The sequence below is a fragment of the Miniopterus schreibersii genome, assembly GCF_964146895.1.
Source record: "Miniopterus schreibersii genome assembly, chromosome: 6".
In the NCBI taxonomy this organism is placed as follows: Eukaryota; Metazoa; Chordata; class Mammalia; order Chiroptera; family Miniopteridae; genus Miniopterus; species Miniopterus schreibersii.
This window is the reverse complement of record NC_138107.1, coordinates 52453127-52468127: the sequence shown is the minus strand read 5'-3', so window position 1 is coordinate 52468127 and position 15001 is coordinate 52453127. Positions and strand designations below refer to the sequence as shown.

Sequence of the window (15001 nt, the reverse complement as noted above, 5' to 3'; positions counted from 1 at the left end):
TTTTTTAAAAATCATGGTAAAATACACATAACATAAAATTTACTTGCGTAATCATTTTTTGTGTAGAGTGGCATTAAGTACATTTACATTTTGCAACCATCAGCACTATTCATCTCCACAGTTTTTTTCATCTTGTGAAACTGAAACTGTTCCCATTAAGCAGTAAATCTGATGCTATCCCTCCTCCTCTCTGGTCCCTGGTAACCACCCATCTACTTGCTATCTCCATGTATTTGACTACTGTAGGTACCTCATATAAATGTCATCATAGTGTATTTGTCCTTTTGTGTCTGACTGTTCCACTTAGCATAATGTTAAAATTTGTCCATGTCATAGCATATGTCAGAATTCCCTCCTTTAAAAAAAATATTTTTTTTATATATCTTTATTGATTTCAGAGAGTGGAAGGAAGAGGGAGAGAGAGAGATAGAAGCATCAATGATGAGAGAGTCATTGATCGGCTGCCTACTGCAGCCCCCTGCTGGGGATTGAACCGTCAACCCGGGCATGTGCCCTGACTGGGAATCGAACCCTGATCTCCTGGATTCTAGGCCAACGCTCAACCGCTGAGCCATGCCCGACCAGGCTCCCTCCTTTTTAAAGTTGAATAATATTTCATCAGTGTATAGACCACATTTTGTTTATCTGTTCATTCATCGATGGACAATTGAGGTGTTCCCATAGCGTTATTATGAATAATGCTTCTGTGAGCAGCAGTTTTTAAAAATACAGGGATGATACATCATATATACATTTAACATCTGTATATTCAGTTCTACCAGCTAGGCAACTGAAAAGAAAAGATTTAAATAGTTCAGGTGACCTTTCTACCATTCATTCAGTAGATGTTCACTCTACATAACTTGTCTAATATAGCTTTACCACAACCTTGAGAAACGGTTAACATAGAGGAAACCTGCTGACACCTGTTGGGTGGCTAACTTCCTAGTCCACGGCTAGAACTGCCTGCTGGGTATGTCAGGCCCCTGTATCATCTTAACGCACGTGCACTCTGTGCCTCTGGTCAGAGGAAGAGGTCACACAAAACTACAGCAGTGACTGTTTAAACAATGGCAGTGAAGAGATGCATCTGTACTGAACAGAGGTGATAAATGAAATTGTAAAAAAAGAAAAAAAAGCTAAAGGGACAAAGTGAGGCCTGAGGAACTTTATATTGGATCAGGCACTAATCAGTGGATGGCGCAAAGAAAGTCTGTAAGAAAACCAGGGGGCTTAGTAAACACAACCTGGGTAGAGACTTCCCTTAAGCTCTGTTCGTGCTGCCTGGGTTGTCTTCTTAGATGTCACCCCACCACTTACCAGGGTTGCTTGGACAGGTCTGGCAGACATAGGTGATTGTCCGCATCCCCCCTTACCTTGCTATATGTCATCTTTCTGACCTGAGAGGACCTTCTTGCTGCATAGAGTAACCCTCTCTCACTTCAACATGAGTACTATAGTTCTGTAGAATCAGGCCCATCTGAAATTGATGGTTCAGTTCCAGGTCAGAAAAATCTAAATGATGAAAAAAATATTAATGTGGGAGCTTCTTGTACCTGGCAAGGAAGTGTGATAAAGCCCGGGGGGTCCAAGAAACTAGTGTCTAGACCAGAATCACCCGTGACTGGTGTACAGGTGAGCACTCAGGGCATTCACTGGAAATGAAGCAGTTTCCTAACAGCCTTTATGTAGTGACCCACACCTTAGAGAAAAGCAGCAGTCCTTTTCATAACCATGCACCAAATGAATGTGTTTATTTTTCAAGCAGTGGCTTTTAGGATCATCACTTTGAACCTAGTATTTCATGAGTACATTTAACAGTGTCTTTAAATGGACAGCCAGTGCTGCAGTGATGGTCATGTCCTAGAGCAGAAATCAGGAGAATTTTATTCTAGTCCTATCTGTGTGGCCTTGGGCAGGTCACTTCCTCTCTCCAAGTCCGCTTCCTTTGTCTCCTCCAGCGCTTTTCAGCTCTGAAAGCCTGTGATTGGAGGACTTATCACAGCATCTCACAGACCCTGAAGCAGTCTTCCTGGGTGAGAACGGAGCTGCTGGGTTTGGAGTGTCAGAGTTTTGAGTGCGGTTAGAGGCGCACGTGTGTCTGTGTGTGTGTGTGTGTGTGTGTATGAATTTCTCTGGCTTGCTGCCATCCTCCTCCCTTGTAACTGTTGAAACCCAGGTTCACTGAGGCCTCCCCTTTGTGTCCTAGATGCTCTCTGCTCATGACTCAGCTCCTTCTTAGATGTCTGCTTTCCTGCCCTGGACAGGTCTTTCTGGCCTTGAGCAAGTCTGTAAGTGACAGTCAGGAAGCAGCCTTACTTGTCCCGTTGTTGCCTACGACAGCATCTCTCCCCAGGACCACCACCCTCCACCTGGCAGAACCCACAGCCTTCTGGATGGTTTTGGGTATTAGATCTGTTACTAAAGGTCCATTGCAGTCCAAAACCAAATATCAGCTCCAATTTACAAGCTTCTTCCCTCTCACCAGCTCAGGTTTGGTGAGCAGATGGGGTAGGGACTTTTCAATCCTTCCCCTTGTTTTTTGTTTTTTGGTGGTGGTTTTTTTCTTACAAAGATGTGGACATGAATAGTCATAGCAGCCTTGTTCATGATACATCCAAACTGGACATAACCCAAATATCCACTAAAAAGTACATAAATGAACAAATTGTAGTATATCTCTGCAGTAAAATACTACTCAGCAATAAAAAAGGAATGAACTATCAGTATACCTAACAACATGTGGATGAATCTCAAAATGAGTATTATGCTCAGTGAAAGAAGCCAGAAAAGAAAGTATACAGTGTTTGATTCCACTTATGTAACACTTTAGAAAATGCAAATTAGTCTATAATGGCATGGGCAAGTCAGTGGTTGCTTGGGGACTGGGAGGGAGGGAGTATGAAGGGGCAGGGGGACACTCTGGGGACGATGAGACTGGAACTTGAAAATGAGGATGTACAGGTGTGGCCATTCTGAGCAACGGTAGGATCCCCGTTTCCCCCCACTCGGGTGTTCTCCCTGGTTTCTTGTCTTTGCTGTCCATGCAGGGAGGAGGAGGCAGAGAAGGGAAACAGGATTTTTGCCCATCGAGAGCTGTTTGTTGATCTCTTCGCTGCTCACAGTCCACCAGCTCCCTTGGGCATCTTTCTGTAATGAGATCCCCTCTCTATTTTGTTGTTCCCTGATGTGGGTTATAAACTCTCTGGCTGACCCTTCTGCATTTTTGCATTTGTCCCTCAAAGCTTCTGCTCCCAGCAGGATTCTGTTGAGATTTGGACCTCTCTGCCACAGCCTGCCCCACCCTCATACTTTTCCAGTGGAGACCTTTCAGATGCTTGGAGGCCAGGTACCTTGTTGGTGCTTCTTGATCCAGGGGAAGCCACATCCATGGGTTTGCTCCATCCTGGTGGTGCAGGCAGTGTTCACCACGGCCCTCCTCCTTGCCAGCTTCACATACTCAGGCCTCCAACCAGCACCCTCATGCCCTTTGGGGATAACACGCAAAGACATCTAGCATTCTGCTTGGAAGAACCAAAGTGACATCAATTATTATTTAATATAAACCGTGAGGCTTTTGTTTCAGGGCAGTGATTGCAGAAGGATAGAAATTGTTGTTTTAGAAGGTTCTGTCAGACAGAAAAGAGAAGAAAAGCTCTTTATTTAAAATGATCTATAGAGCCTTTGGGGGAAAAGAAATCAAGCATTTTGAGGCAGTTTTCCCAGCAGAGGGTGCTCTAGAATGAAGGTTCTGAAAATGTATCAAGTCCCTTTAGAAAAGACTAGGGAGAAAATACCCAGCCTCTCCGTGGTTATCTAGCTGAATCCCATTTTGAGAACCTGATTCTGTTATACCTAATTCTTAAAGGAAAAAAGAGATTTTTTTGTACAGAGGTAATCCTAATTCTTTTTTTATTTTTAATATATCTTTATTGATTTCAGAGAGAGGAAAGGAGAGGGAGAGAGAGAGATAGAAACATCAATGATGAGAGTCATTGATTGGCTGCCTCCTGCACACCCCTGACTGGGGATCGAGCCTGCAACCCGGGCATGTGCCCTGACCAGGAATCGAACCCCAATCGCCTGGATCCTAGGTCGATGCTCAACCGCTGAGCCATGCCTGGCCAGGCCCTGATTCTTAATATTCATTACATGTCTCTCGGTAAGCCGTTTTAATCTGTTCACTTGTGACCCTTAGAGTCAATATATACATATGTGTACACATTTATATATATTACGCACATACTAACACGTAAGATCGTTGCCTGATGCGTGATTCACCATAGGCACTCATAAATGTTAATTTTCTTACTCTCCCCTCTCCCCTGCTGAGGTTCATGCACGTAAGACCTTCTGTGCCTGGTGTGCACCCAGCTTCACCTAAAATCCAGATATTCCTCAGGGAACCTGCCTCACCTGCCCCTCACTCGTTGGATAGTTTTGTTCTGGAGCAGTAATTGCTCAGCAGCCTTCTTCCTGGTCAGCACAGTTCATGCATTTATTCCCTGAATACCTAGAAAGCCCTTGCTTTGCATCCACTACTGGGCTAGGGCCAGGTGATACTCAGGAGCAAAGAGCGAAGCTCTGGCCCTTATGGAAAATGTTTTTGTCATAGTAACCTATTTCAGTATTTTTATATAATACAAAGAGTCTGGGGGGCTTGCAACAGAATTTCCCCCATTTTTGGGTGGTATGTCATTTTAAAAACACCATTGTCGCTCTGGCCGGTTTGGCTCAGTGATTAGAGCATTGGCCTGCTGATCAAAGGGTCCCAGGTTTGATTCACGGTCAAGGGCAAGTACCTCGGTTGCAGGCTCGATCCCCAGCCCTGGTTGGGGTGTGGGTGTGAGACAATCAATCTACATGTCTCTGTCACATCAATATTTCCCTCTCTGCCTCTCTCTCTTCCTCCCTCCCTCCCTCTTCCCTCCACTCCCTCTAAAAAATCAATGGAAAAAATATCCTAAGGGAGGTTTAAAACAAACAAGCAAAAAACACCTTTGTCCTCTTCACCTTAACTTTAGTCACTGGGCCTGAGGCTGCCAGCAGGTGTTCTTACTGGTGACCCTTCGGTCCTCGTGCTGTCCCGGGGAGTCCTGCACTTTCCACTGGCTCCTAGGGACTGATCCTCTGTGTTCATCACGGGAGTGGCTGAGCAGTTGTCTTTGTATTAGTCCCGGGGTGGATCCCTAGCAGGACCATGTGTGCCCAGGGCTCTTGTCTGTGTGCTCTTTTCCATCAGGACTGCATGAAGTGATAACATGCACCATGCTGATTCGCAAGCAGGAAAATCTCAGCAGCATGCTTGGGAAGGCAGAATAGTCAGGAAGCCAAACTAAAGACCTGCATGTGCATAAAGCTAGAAGGTGGTCCTATCGGTATATATGCATAAAACAGCTCCTAATAGGAGAGCTGGGTTTTGTAACAGTAAGGTAGGATTTGCTGGTTGATCACTTTTCTCACCTGGCCCCTCTATTGCTCACTAAGGGAGAAAAGAAAACAAACAGATTCTGAAATAACCAAGCTTACCTGCCAGAAAAACAACCAGGTAGATTAAAAACAGTAGTGGTTATATCATGCCTAGACCTACATTATTTACTTAAGTGTGCTGTCTTTTCCTAGAATTTTCTGTTATATATTTCTGGCATACAAGCCACACATGATACAGTGTTGGGGTTGATTTCCTTTTCCCCATTGCTATAGTACCATACTGTTTTAGGAAGGCTGGGTAATCTGATTTAATGACTGCCTATTAGAAATGTTTGTTAACACACATCACATGTGTTTATGACTACCCTGTACTTCTGTTACTGACATTTTCACTTATTTTTATTACAAACCCATAATGAGTCCCATAAAGGAAAAGCCATCATTGTCAGTGATTAGTTTGACATTTGAAAGTTTTTCTAAGTTAAGTTTTGCAAACGTACTAAATATGAAAGGGACGTTATGATTAACAGCTATTATAAAAGGAATTCAAAAGTGTCCTTGAAATAAAATTGATAAACTTTGCTGCTCTGAGAGGAACATGATCAACTCTCAAAGCTATTAAGATTCATTTTCACTCCTTTTGTTAATTTCCTGGACAATTTTAAGTCTCACTGCTTTTCAGTATACTTGTTTTATACACACAATTTTTTTATCACAATATATAAAAGGAAATACTTTCTTCACTTTGAAAAAGTGCATGTAGATTCAAATTATGAAAAAACTTTCTCCACCCTCTTCTTGTCAGATTCTAAGTTTAAAGAAATGTCATATCCATGAAGAGTTGGTTATTAACACAGGACCATATGACTATGCAGTTCAGCAGCTCTAGCATAAAATACCTTATGAGTTTTTCTTTGAAAATGATAATATGTTTGATGAAAGTCCACATATCCTGTGCATATGTAAATATTGGTTGTGTGTCCCATCACTTTGAAAGACAAATAACTTTGTAGATAGTTAAGTGATTGGGAGTTTAAAACATTAACAAGTGATCTTCTGTTAATTTTCTCTTAATAAGAGGTGCATGAAGAAAAGCTAGATTATTCAGGTCATTTGGAAAGCCCAGCTGTTTTTATTATATAGTAGTGAGACTGAGAACAGCCACATTCATCGACTTTAAAGTTTTTGTAATGCTAATAATGATAAATAGTAATACAGGTTTCTTGTAAAATACAAAGATTCTATCCACCAGAAAAATTATCATTATTATTATTTTAATATATCTTTATTGATTTCGGAGAGGGAGAGAGAGAGAGAGAGAAACATCAATGATGAGTCATTGATTGAGCCCACAACCCAGCCATGTGTCCTGACTGGGAATCGAACCCCCATTTGCCTGGATCCTAGGTCGATGCTCAACCGCTGAGCCACACCCGGCCGGGCCACCAGAAAAATTATTGACATTAATTCTATTTCACACTTATTTTAAAGCCTCAGGTAAACTGACAGTAGAGCTAATGATGACCTTTTGTGAAAATGAAGCCCCTGAACCCAGACTCTGGTCTGAATAGATGACCGTTACCCCTACATGAGGCATTAACTGGACATTTCATACAAACATATTATTTGGGACAAGTTTCCCTGAGGTGTGCTCTGGTTGCTGCTTATCTCTCTAAATTCTGTAGTTTCATGATTCCTGGCTTGGTAAGGTTTAGTATTAAAGATGTTAGGTTAGATGAACTGTGTTAGGCCAGCTCATGTGATCTCTATGGAATAAAGTAGAAAATATTATGTTTGAATGTCTACCAAGTGTTTCCTTGGTAAATTGTCTTAGCTTGTAGCTTAATATCACAATATGCACAATTAAAATTTCTTAGTGAATTAATGTGGCTCCCTTAATGTGAGTGTAAAGTCTGATACCCCCATACTTTATGCTTTCCCTGTTGGTAAATACAAATGAGAATGGTAGCTGTTATTACTGGGTGCCCCCTTCAAAAATAGTATTTTGTGAGCTGAAATTTATACTGTTCCTGCTTGTCTCTTTTCCTTTTATCTGAATTCCAGGAAAGTCACCTTACTTTAATTCTGTTAATTCTTAATTCTTTTAATTTTCACTTTTAATTCTCTAATGAGATTCAGGTGTCCTCATCAATGTGATTTTTGTCTTCCCTTCCCAGTGATTTCCAAAATTCATTTTTTAAAATTGCCTTGGAATACAGCCTCAATGTGAGGCCATGGTTCACTATGTATTGTTATTGTTTAAATTACAGTGCAAGAAAGTGTTTCTAATCTGCATATTTTGGGACAACAGTGACTTACAAATGATTTTGGAATTTGAGACCTCGAGCATTTGAAAGTTCAAAGTTGTGCCCAGTGTAGCAAATTCTCCGGTGGCTGTGGAACATCTCTGGGTTGCGATGAAGGGCGTTATAGTGAAAAGGCTGACTTAATCAGCATTCCAACAGCAGCATGCCTCAGGACTTCCTGCCTAAGATTAAATACAAATTGCTATTTAGTACAGCCAGAAATGCTAAGAAAAACTTATCAGATGTGCTTGAAAAAGCTGTCATTGAAAGTTTGGTGTGGCCTGTCTTTGCCGTGAGTTTTGCTGCCCTATCTTTTTGTTGGATGAATCACTAGAGCTAAATTAGCCATCAGTTTTGATTGATGTAGCATCACTAAGCACTTAGCTCTAAAATTCTGTCTGTCTTTAAAGAACAAAAAAGTATAAAGTATTATTAATGAGACTGCTTTTCATTACGTTTAAGTTATAATTGTGAGATTGCTGATGATATTTTTTAATACAGATGGTTTGAAAATAAGGTGGAACTAAAATTGTAGACATTGGTTCATTAGCTATGTATATGAAAAACTTAAGGAAAATGTATGAAGGACTAAAGATAGAATATTTAACTCCCAAAGCAGTCAAAGAAGGAGGAAAGTTTGTAACTAAATTTATACAGTACAAAGAAGGAAGGAGAACGGAAAAGCAAGGTGAATAGAATATTCAAAATTAAGGGTATGGAAGCTGGTACATCAATAGTAACAATTAATGAAAGCAGAGTAGTACAGATTCTTAGGTTGGATTTTAAAAACTTAAGTTTTATGTTCATTTGCAAGAGGCCCACTTAAAACATAGTGACAGGTAATTTGGAAATACAGTGAGGATGAGAATGGAGAAAAAATTAATGTAAATCAAATTTATGTGAGGTTTCCCAAAACTCTTTGTCCGTCGTTGAAAAGACTATAAAGAGCCCAGACAAAGGTGAAGAAAATACACCTGAGTCACTCAATATGTGTAATTTGTGACAAAAACTCATACAATGAAATATGATTCATTTTGGGGGACAGGAGACTGCTTCAAAACTCGAGGAAAAAGTCACCAAGAAAGAACAGCCAAATTAAACAGGACTTTTTAGACTCTTTTATAAAACTATAACTTGGAATCCCACTTTTATTTCACAAGTACAAACTACTTCTGTTCTCTAAAGTAATTTTTTCTGAGAAAGAGCTGTTTAACTTATAACATCAGTGTGTTGCCAAGTGTTTAAAAACACTGTACATACTTGCTGCTGCCAGTAAGTAAAACCCTAGTCCATGCTCAAACTCTCACGTTTAGATGACAGTGAGTTCGATGTTATCACCTTGCGCTGAGACCAGGATCAGTGTATGTGGGCTTGATGAAAGCAGCCCAAGTCAAAGTGAGTATTACGTTTGACAGTTTTACCTCCACATAAAATAAAAGAAGCATGTCCCAAAGGCTACAGTTAGTTCATAAAAGTATTATTGGCCAGGAAATAGAAACAGTAAAAATATCCTACAATGTGATGAGACAGGAGGAAATATTGTTATGTTTTTTAATTAATCATAGGCATTATCTTTTTAATTAGTCCTATATTAATTACATCATTAAGTCTTACACCTATGTATTTTAAGCATATACAATAATATACCCTAAAATGTAATTATCCAATAAAGACAAGTACCATATGATTTTGCTCGGATGTAGAATCTAATGAACAAAATAAACTAGCAAATAGAATAGAAAGAGGCTCAAAGATAGAGAATGGACTGACAGTTGTCAGAGGGGAGAGGCTGTCCTGGGGCTGGGTGAAACAAACCAAATATTCTTCTAAAGGTGAAAAATAAACTATCCCCTTGCATCTTTTTTTTTTTTTAAATTGATTTCAGAGAGAGGAAGAGAGAGAAACATCAATGATAAGTCATTGATTGGCTGCCCTCAACTGGGGATTGAACCTGGGCATGTGCCCTGACTGGGAATCAAACCTCAGTCTCCTGGATCACAGGTCAACCCTCAGCTGCTGAGCCACGCCATCTGGGCTCCCCTTGTGTCTTTAGCTGACTATTAAATGGTGCATGTGTAGGAAGAGACTCCATGATTTAAGCTAAGGACAACTGCTTGGAAGCTGTAAACGAACGACTACCATAGGTTTAACAAGTCTGGGAGACTTGTGTTCTGACCAAAGTGGAAAGACCTGTGAATACCCAGGGTATTCGGCAGAGACCCTGAGAAGCCATGCCTTAGCAGTAGGGCTGTAGACCTTACCAAAAAGCTTGAAAATGAGCCTTGAATGGATCAAGCTGTTTTACCAACAAATTATCCGCCTCAAAACTTTTAAAGGAAAAAAAAAATCCAGACAACATTCAAAATATTCAGAATCCATTAAAAATATTACTATGTGTAAGGAAGCAGAAAAATGTGCATAACCAGGAGAAAAATTAGTCAGTAAAACAGATTGAGAAATGGCTGGTAGTGGAATTAGCAGACAAGGATTTTTTAAAAGCTATTATAAAAAATAACTTTTAAAAGATTTTAGAAAACATTATTATAATGAACAAAGAAAAAGAAAATATAAAAACAAACCAAATATTCTTCTAAAGGTGAAAAATAAACTATCTGAATTGAAAATTTCTCTGTATGGGCTTGACAGAAGTTTAGATACTATTAAAGAAAATATCAGTGAATTTGAAGATGAGACAATTGAAACTAAACCACAAAGAGAAAAAAACTGAATACCATCCAATTGACCTATGGAACAGTACTGATTCAACATTATGCATTTGAAGTCTTGGGGATAAAGGGACACAAAAATACAGGTATTTGAGGGGAAAATGGCCAAAAATGTTATGACTCTGATAAATAGACACACCCACAGGTCCAAGAGACTGAACAAATCTGAAGCAGGCTACTATAGCAAAGCCCATTACAATCTATGTGCAGAAAACCAAAGATAATAAGAAAATCTTTAAAGCAGCCAGAGAAGAAAACACATTATATATAGGGAGAAAAAGATAAGAAGTGACTTCTCATCTGAAACAATGCAAGTCAGAAGACAATAGAAAGACACCTCCTTGATGAGGCCTACCTTGACTGCCATATTGAAACTATAGTTCCCCCACATTCTGCCTCCCTTACCCAGACCTGTTCTTATATTCTCCATGGCATCTATCATTTATAATATACAACATAATTCTATATTTATGTTTCTGTCTCCTCCACTAGATTAACGTTTGTTTTCTTCTTGGTTTGTTCAGTGATGTACTTTTAACACCTGGAAAATGACTTGAACATAATAGCTGCTTATGAAATTTTTATTGAATGAACAAATGGCAGTCATTGTTAGAGTTCTCCAGAGAAACAGAACCAGCAGGATCTGTGTACATATATAGAGAGAAAGATTTATTTTTTAGAAATTGGATAGTGTGCTTGTGGAGGCTTGACAAAGCCACAGTCTGCAGGATTAGGTTGGCAGTCTGGAAACCCACGGAAGTTTCAGTCAGAGTCCCTTCTTACTGGCAGGATTCCTTCCTGCTTTTGAAAGGCAGTCTTTTTCTATTAAGGTCTTCAACTGATTGGATGAGATTCACTCACATTACAGAGGGTAATCACCTTTACTCAGAGTCCACCAATTTAAATGTTAAAGTCATCCAAAAAATACCTTCACAGAAACATCCAGAATAATGTTTGACCAAATACCTAGGTACTATGGCCTAGCCACGTTGACACATTAAATTAACCGTCACAGTAGAGCACGGAGAAATAGATACTGTTATACACTGCTGAAACGTAAAAAAATCAGTTGGTACATCACTTAATTTGGCAATGTCTAATAAAGTTGATTTTTTGCATGTCCTTCCACTGAACAGTTTTACTTCTAGTTATACAGAAACAAATAGTTTATTTGTATAAGGCCACAAATAAACATGTTCAGGAATTTTTCTGAAGTGTTGTTTGTAATAGGAAGAAAATGGAAATAAGTCTTAAATGTTTATTGGTGGGAAAATGGATCAGTTAGCTGTGGTATACTCTTAGATTGGAGTACTGTACAGCAGTTAAATAAATGTTCATATATTAACTTGGGTTAATTTTGAAAATTATGTTGAATGAAAAAATTAGTTGCCAAAGGATATATATAGTTTGGTACTACTTATATTTTAACAACTCAAACCGTAATGTTGGTTGCATTAGTTTTTTATCAAGATTATTTTTGCTGTTTAAGATTCTCCTCTCTAATCCTATTAAAGAAATCCATAGAAGCACAGGCCTTTGTTCTCTGACATCTTACGGTGGAGGGGACTAAAGATACACATGAAGAGTTAGTCGTTTAATAGAAATTGTTAATGTGACCAATGGGAACCACAAATGAACTTCTTTGCTTCTGTGCCCATTTTGCTAATTTTTGCTCATTTAGAATAACTTTTAAAATATGAAACCTGTGATGAAACTTCAAAGTCAGGGATATTAATATTCAAAATGACAGATGGCATGTATTTTCAGTTAAGGAATAGGCAGAATGTAAATAAAAATCACAGTAAGTCATTATCACATTCAGTTACATCTGTTGATATTCTCTACTTAAATATTTCACTATGTTTTGTTAAACTGTGATTAAGAGTGAAATAAGTTAAAATGAATGTTCATCTTTTCTGATAACATTCTTATTCATTCATAAGTTTGTGGTAAATTTACTGCATTTGAGTTTAACCTTTATTTTACTTAATATTTAACAGTACTCTCACAAAAATGCATTCTAATCAGCCCCCTGCGTTGTTTTTACTTCCTTCCTAGTTGTCTGACGATGGTCGCTATGTCTTGTTATCGATAAGGGAGGGGTGTGATCCAGTAAACCGGCTCTGGTACTGTGACTTACAGCAGGAATCCAATGGCATCACTGGTAAGTTATCTTCCAGCCACAGATAATGACTCCAGAATTCTCCATTAAAAAGCAGTTCTTGTGTCTTCTAACTGGTTTTCTAAGAAACCTTCCATTTAACCACGTCATCTTACTTCATATGGTTTTTTTCTTCCCATATTATTCCATAAAATGAAGAAAAATGGAATGAAGGTATCTGTTGGCTTTAGCATTGTCTCTGTAGATTGAGGTTCACCATATTTTTTGCAGAGGTGCACCAGGTCCTCACAAACAACATTCTATATGGTACAGCCGTGAATGAACATGAAGAAGGAAAAAGGGACACATCTAAGAAACTTTAAATGGCCACGCTGCATTCAGACTGGAAGACCCTATTTAAAGAATGAGCCAGGTCCTGGCCTCCTTCCCAACTTGATCTTTCTTTGAGTTACTTGACCATCATCTTCTCTGCTTCCTGGGTGTTTTTTGTTTGGTTGGTTGCTTTGGTTTTGCAGCCCCGTGCAGAGGAAAGACTCCGTAGATATTAGCAATTATTATTTTCCAAATTGTTCCCCCCTTTTTAAAATTCTTCCAGAGGAACTTTAAGATTGTTTTGTGATGAGCTGAAGAAGCTTCAGCTGTATGTTTGACTGGGACTGTGCGTATATCTATACATTCATTGGGGATTAGATCTCTCAAAGTTATATAGGAACCACATATTTCTTGTTAAAGTCATTCCTAGGTATTGATGGTTTGTAAAGGTATCAAGGTTTAACTTAAGAAGTAGAGCCAGTAGGAGGTATCTGTTCAGAGATTTCTTGTAAGGAATGGGCTTACATGATGATGGGGCTGACTAGGTAGGTCTGAAATCAGGAGGGCAGGCCATCAGGAAGGGCAGGTGGAAACTCTTGGACAGTGGCTGAAGCTGCTGTCCACAAGTAGCATTTCTTTTTTAGGTAATTCTCAGCTTGGCTTTTTCAGCTGATTGAATCAGATGCACTCAGACTGTATAGGATAATTTCCCTTACTTAAACTCAACTGACCATGGTCTTTGGTCACATCTACAAAACACCTTCACAGTAACATCTAGATCCATGTTTGATTGGTTAACTGGGGACATTAGCCTAGCCAAGTTGACATGTCCCAAGGGCCGTCATAGTGAGCCCATGGAAAACCACGTGGAGAGGAATAGAGCACACAAGTCTTTCAATACTAACCTGATTTTTTTTTAATAAGGTGACTAAACTGACCAGTGTTTGGAGTTCACCTGAGGCATTTAGAAGAGTATGTAATGTCCTATAGACAAGAAATCAATTTGAAGTGGATTTGAAGCTGTTGAGTTACATACTGATGGATTGGGCTCAACTTGGAGAGAGCACTCCAGTTACCGCTGTCAAATTCTGGGTGTAGCACTGGATCTGTTATCTTTTTAAAATTATTGCTTTACTAGTATTAAATTTGTGGGTAGTGTAAACCTCAGAGTAGTTAGTTCTTTTGAATGGCATCCTGGGATTCTGAAAGCTCTTGATAGTGGCAGTGATTGGCTAATCCTAAAAATATCAGTTTCCACCCCTGGGTTTAAAAGTCAGTTGTGTAGGACAAGATTAGGGTGACTTGGTTTGGGAGGGGATTCTTTTGTGATTGTTTATTTTACTTCATTGTTGGTTTATTATGATATGGCTATGATTATTTAAAGAAACAAGTACTGTGTGTGAATTTAATTGTCAAAGACATTGAATAAATATATTTAGTTTATAACAGGAAAGACGTAGCATATTGAGATAGTGATTGTTAAATTTTTAAAAATAATTCCTGTTTAATACAGTTGGATATATTGAGATAATAAGCATAAGACTTTCAAATCAAATTTGAATTTTAATCTCAGCTCCATCACTAAATGACTGGTCACCCTGGGGATGGAAAAGTTATTTTCTGACTCAATATTTCCATGGCTACAGATGGGGAAGTAATATGTACTGCATGAGGAATTGTGAGGAGTAAGGAAAATGCATAGAAAAGGGCTTACCAGGGTTCCTGGCATATAGCAGGTTATCAAGTGTTGCTTTTCTCCACTTTGTTGTTTCTTGACTGATGGGAATATTTGGAATCGCCACACTGTTTTTAAGCAGCTCAGTAAAATAGATGGAGCGCGTCCTGAAGTAAACATTTATTTTTAGAGGCAAAGCTGCTCTAAACACAGTTCTTGGTATTGACTTGTTTTCTGCAAAACCAGATTGATAATCAGAGAAGAGTCCTTTCATTGAAGAAAACATAAGTAGGCGTGTCTCTAGTGGGAGACTAGGAGGGAAATTGTCGAATTTTGCAGGTTGATAATAGAAATGTTAGGGGTTTATGTGCCCTGTTGGTGATTATGACTACTATCCGGGATCTTTTCTTACTATTTCCTTACCTGCTCC

The 15001-nt window shown here is 39.1% G+C and overlaps 1 protein-coding gene across 1 annotated transcript in view; it reads left to right on the top strand.

Annotated features, from left to right (window-relative positions):
• The window catches only part of PREP (prolyl endopeptidase), a 103726-nt gene that overhangs the window by 34283 nt on the left and 54442 nt on the right, over window positions 1-15001 (top strand). Inside the window, exon 7 of the mRNA XM_081141094.1 lies at window positions 12521-12626. Coding sequence (XP_080997220.1) covers window positions 12521-12626 — 106 coding nt within the window. The remainder of the gene's footprint in view (window positions 1-12520; window positions 12627-15001) is intronic.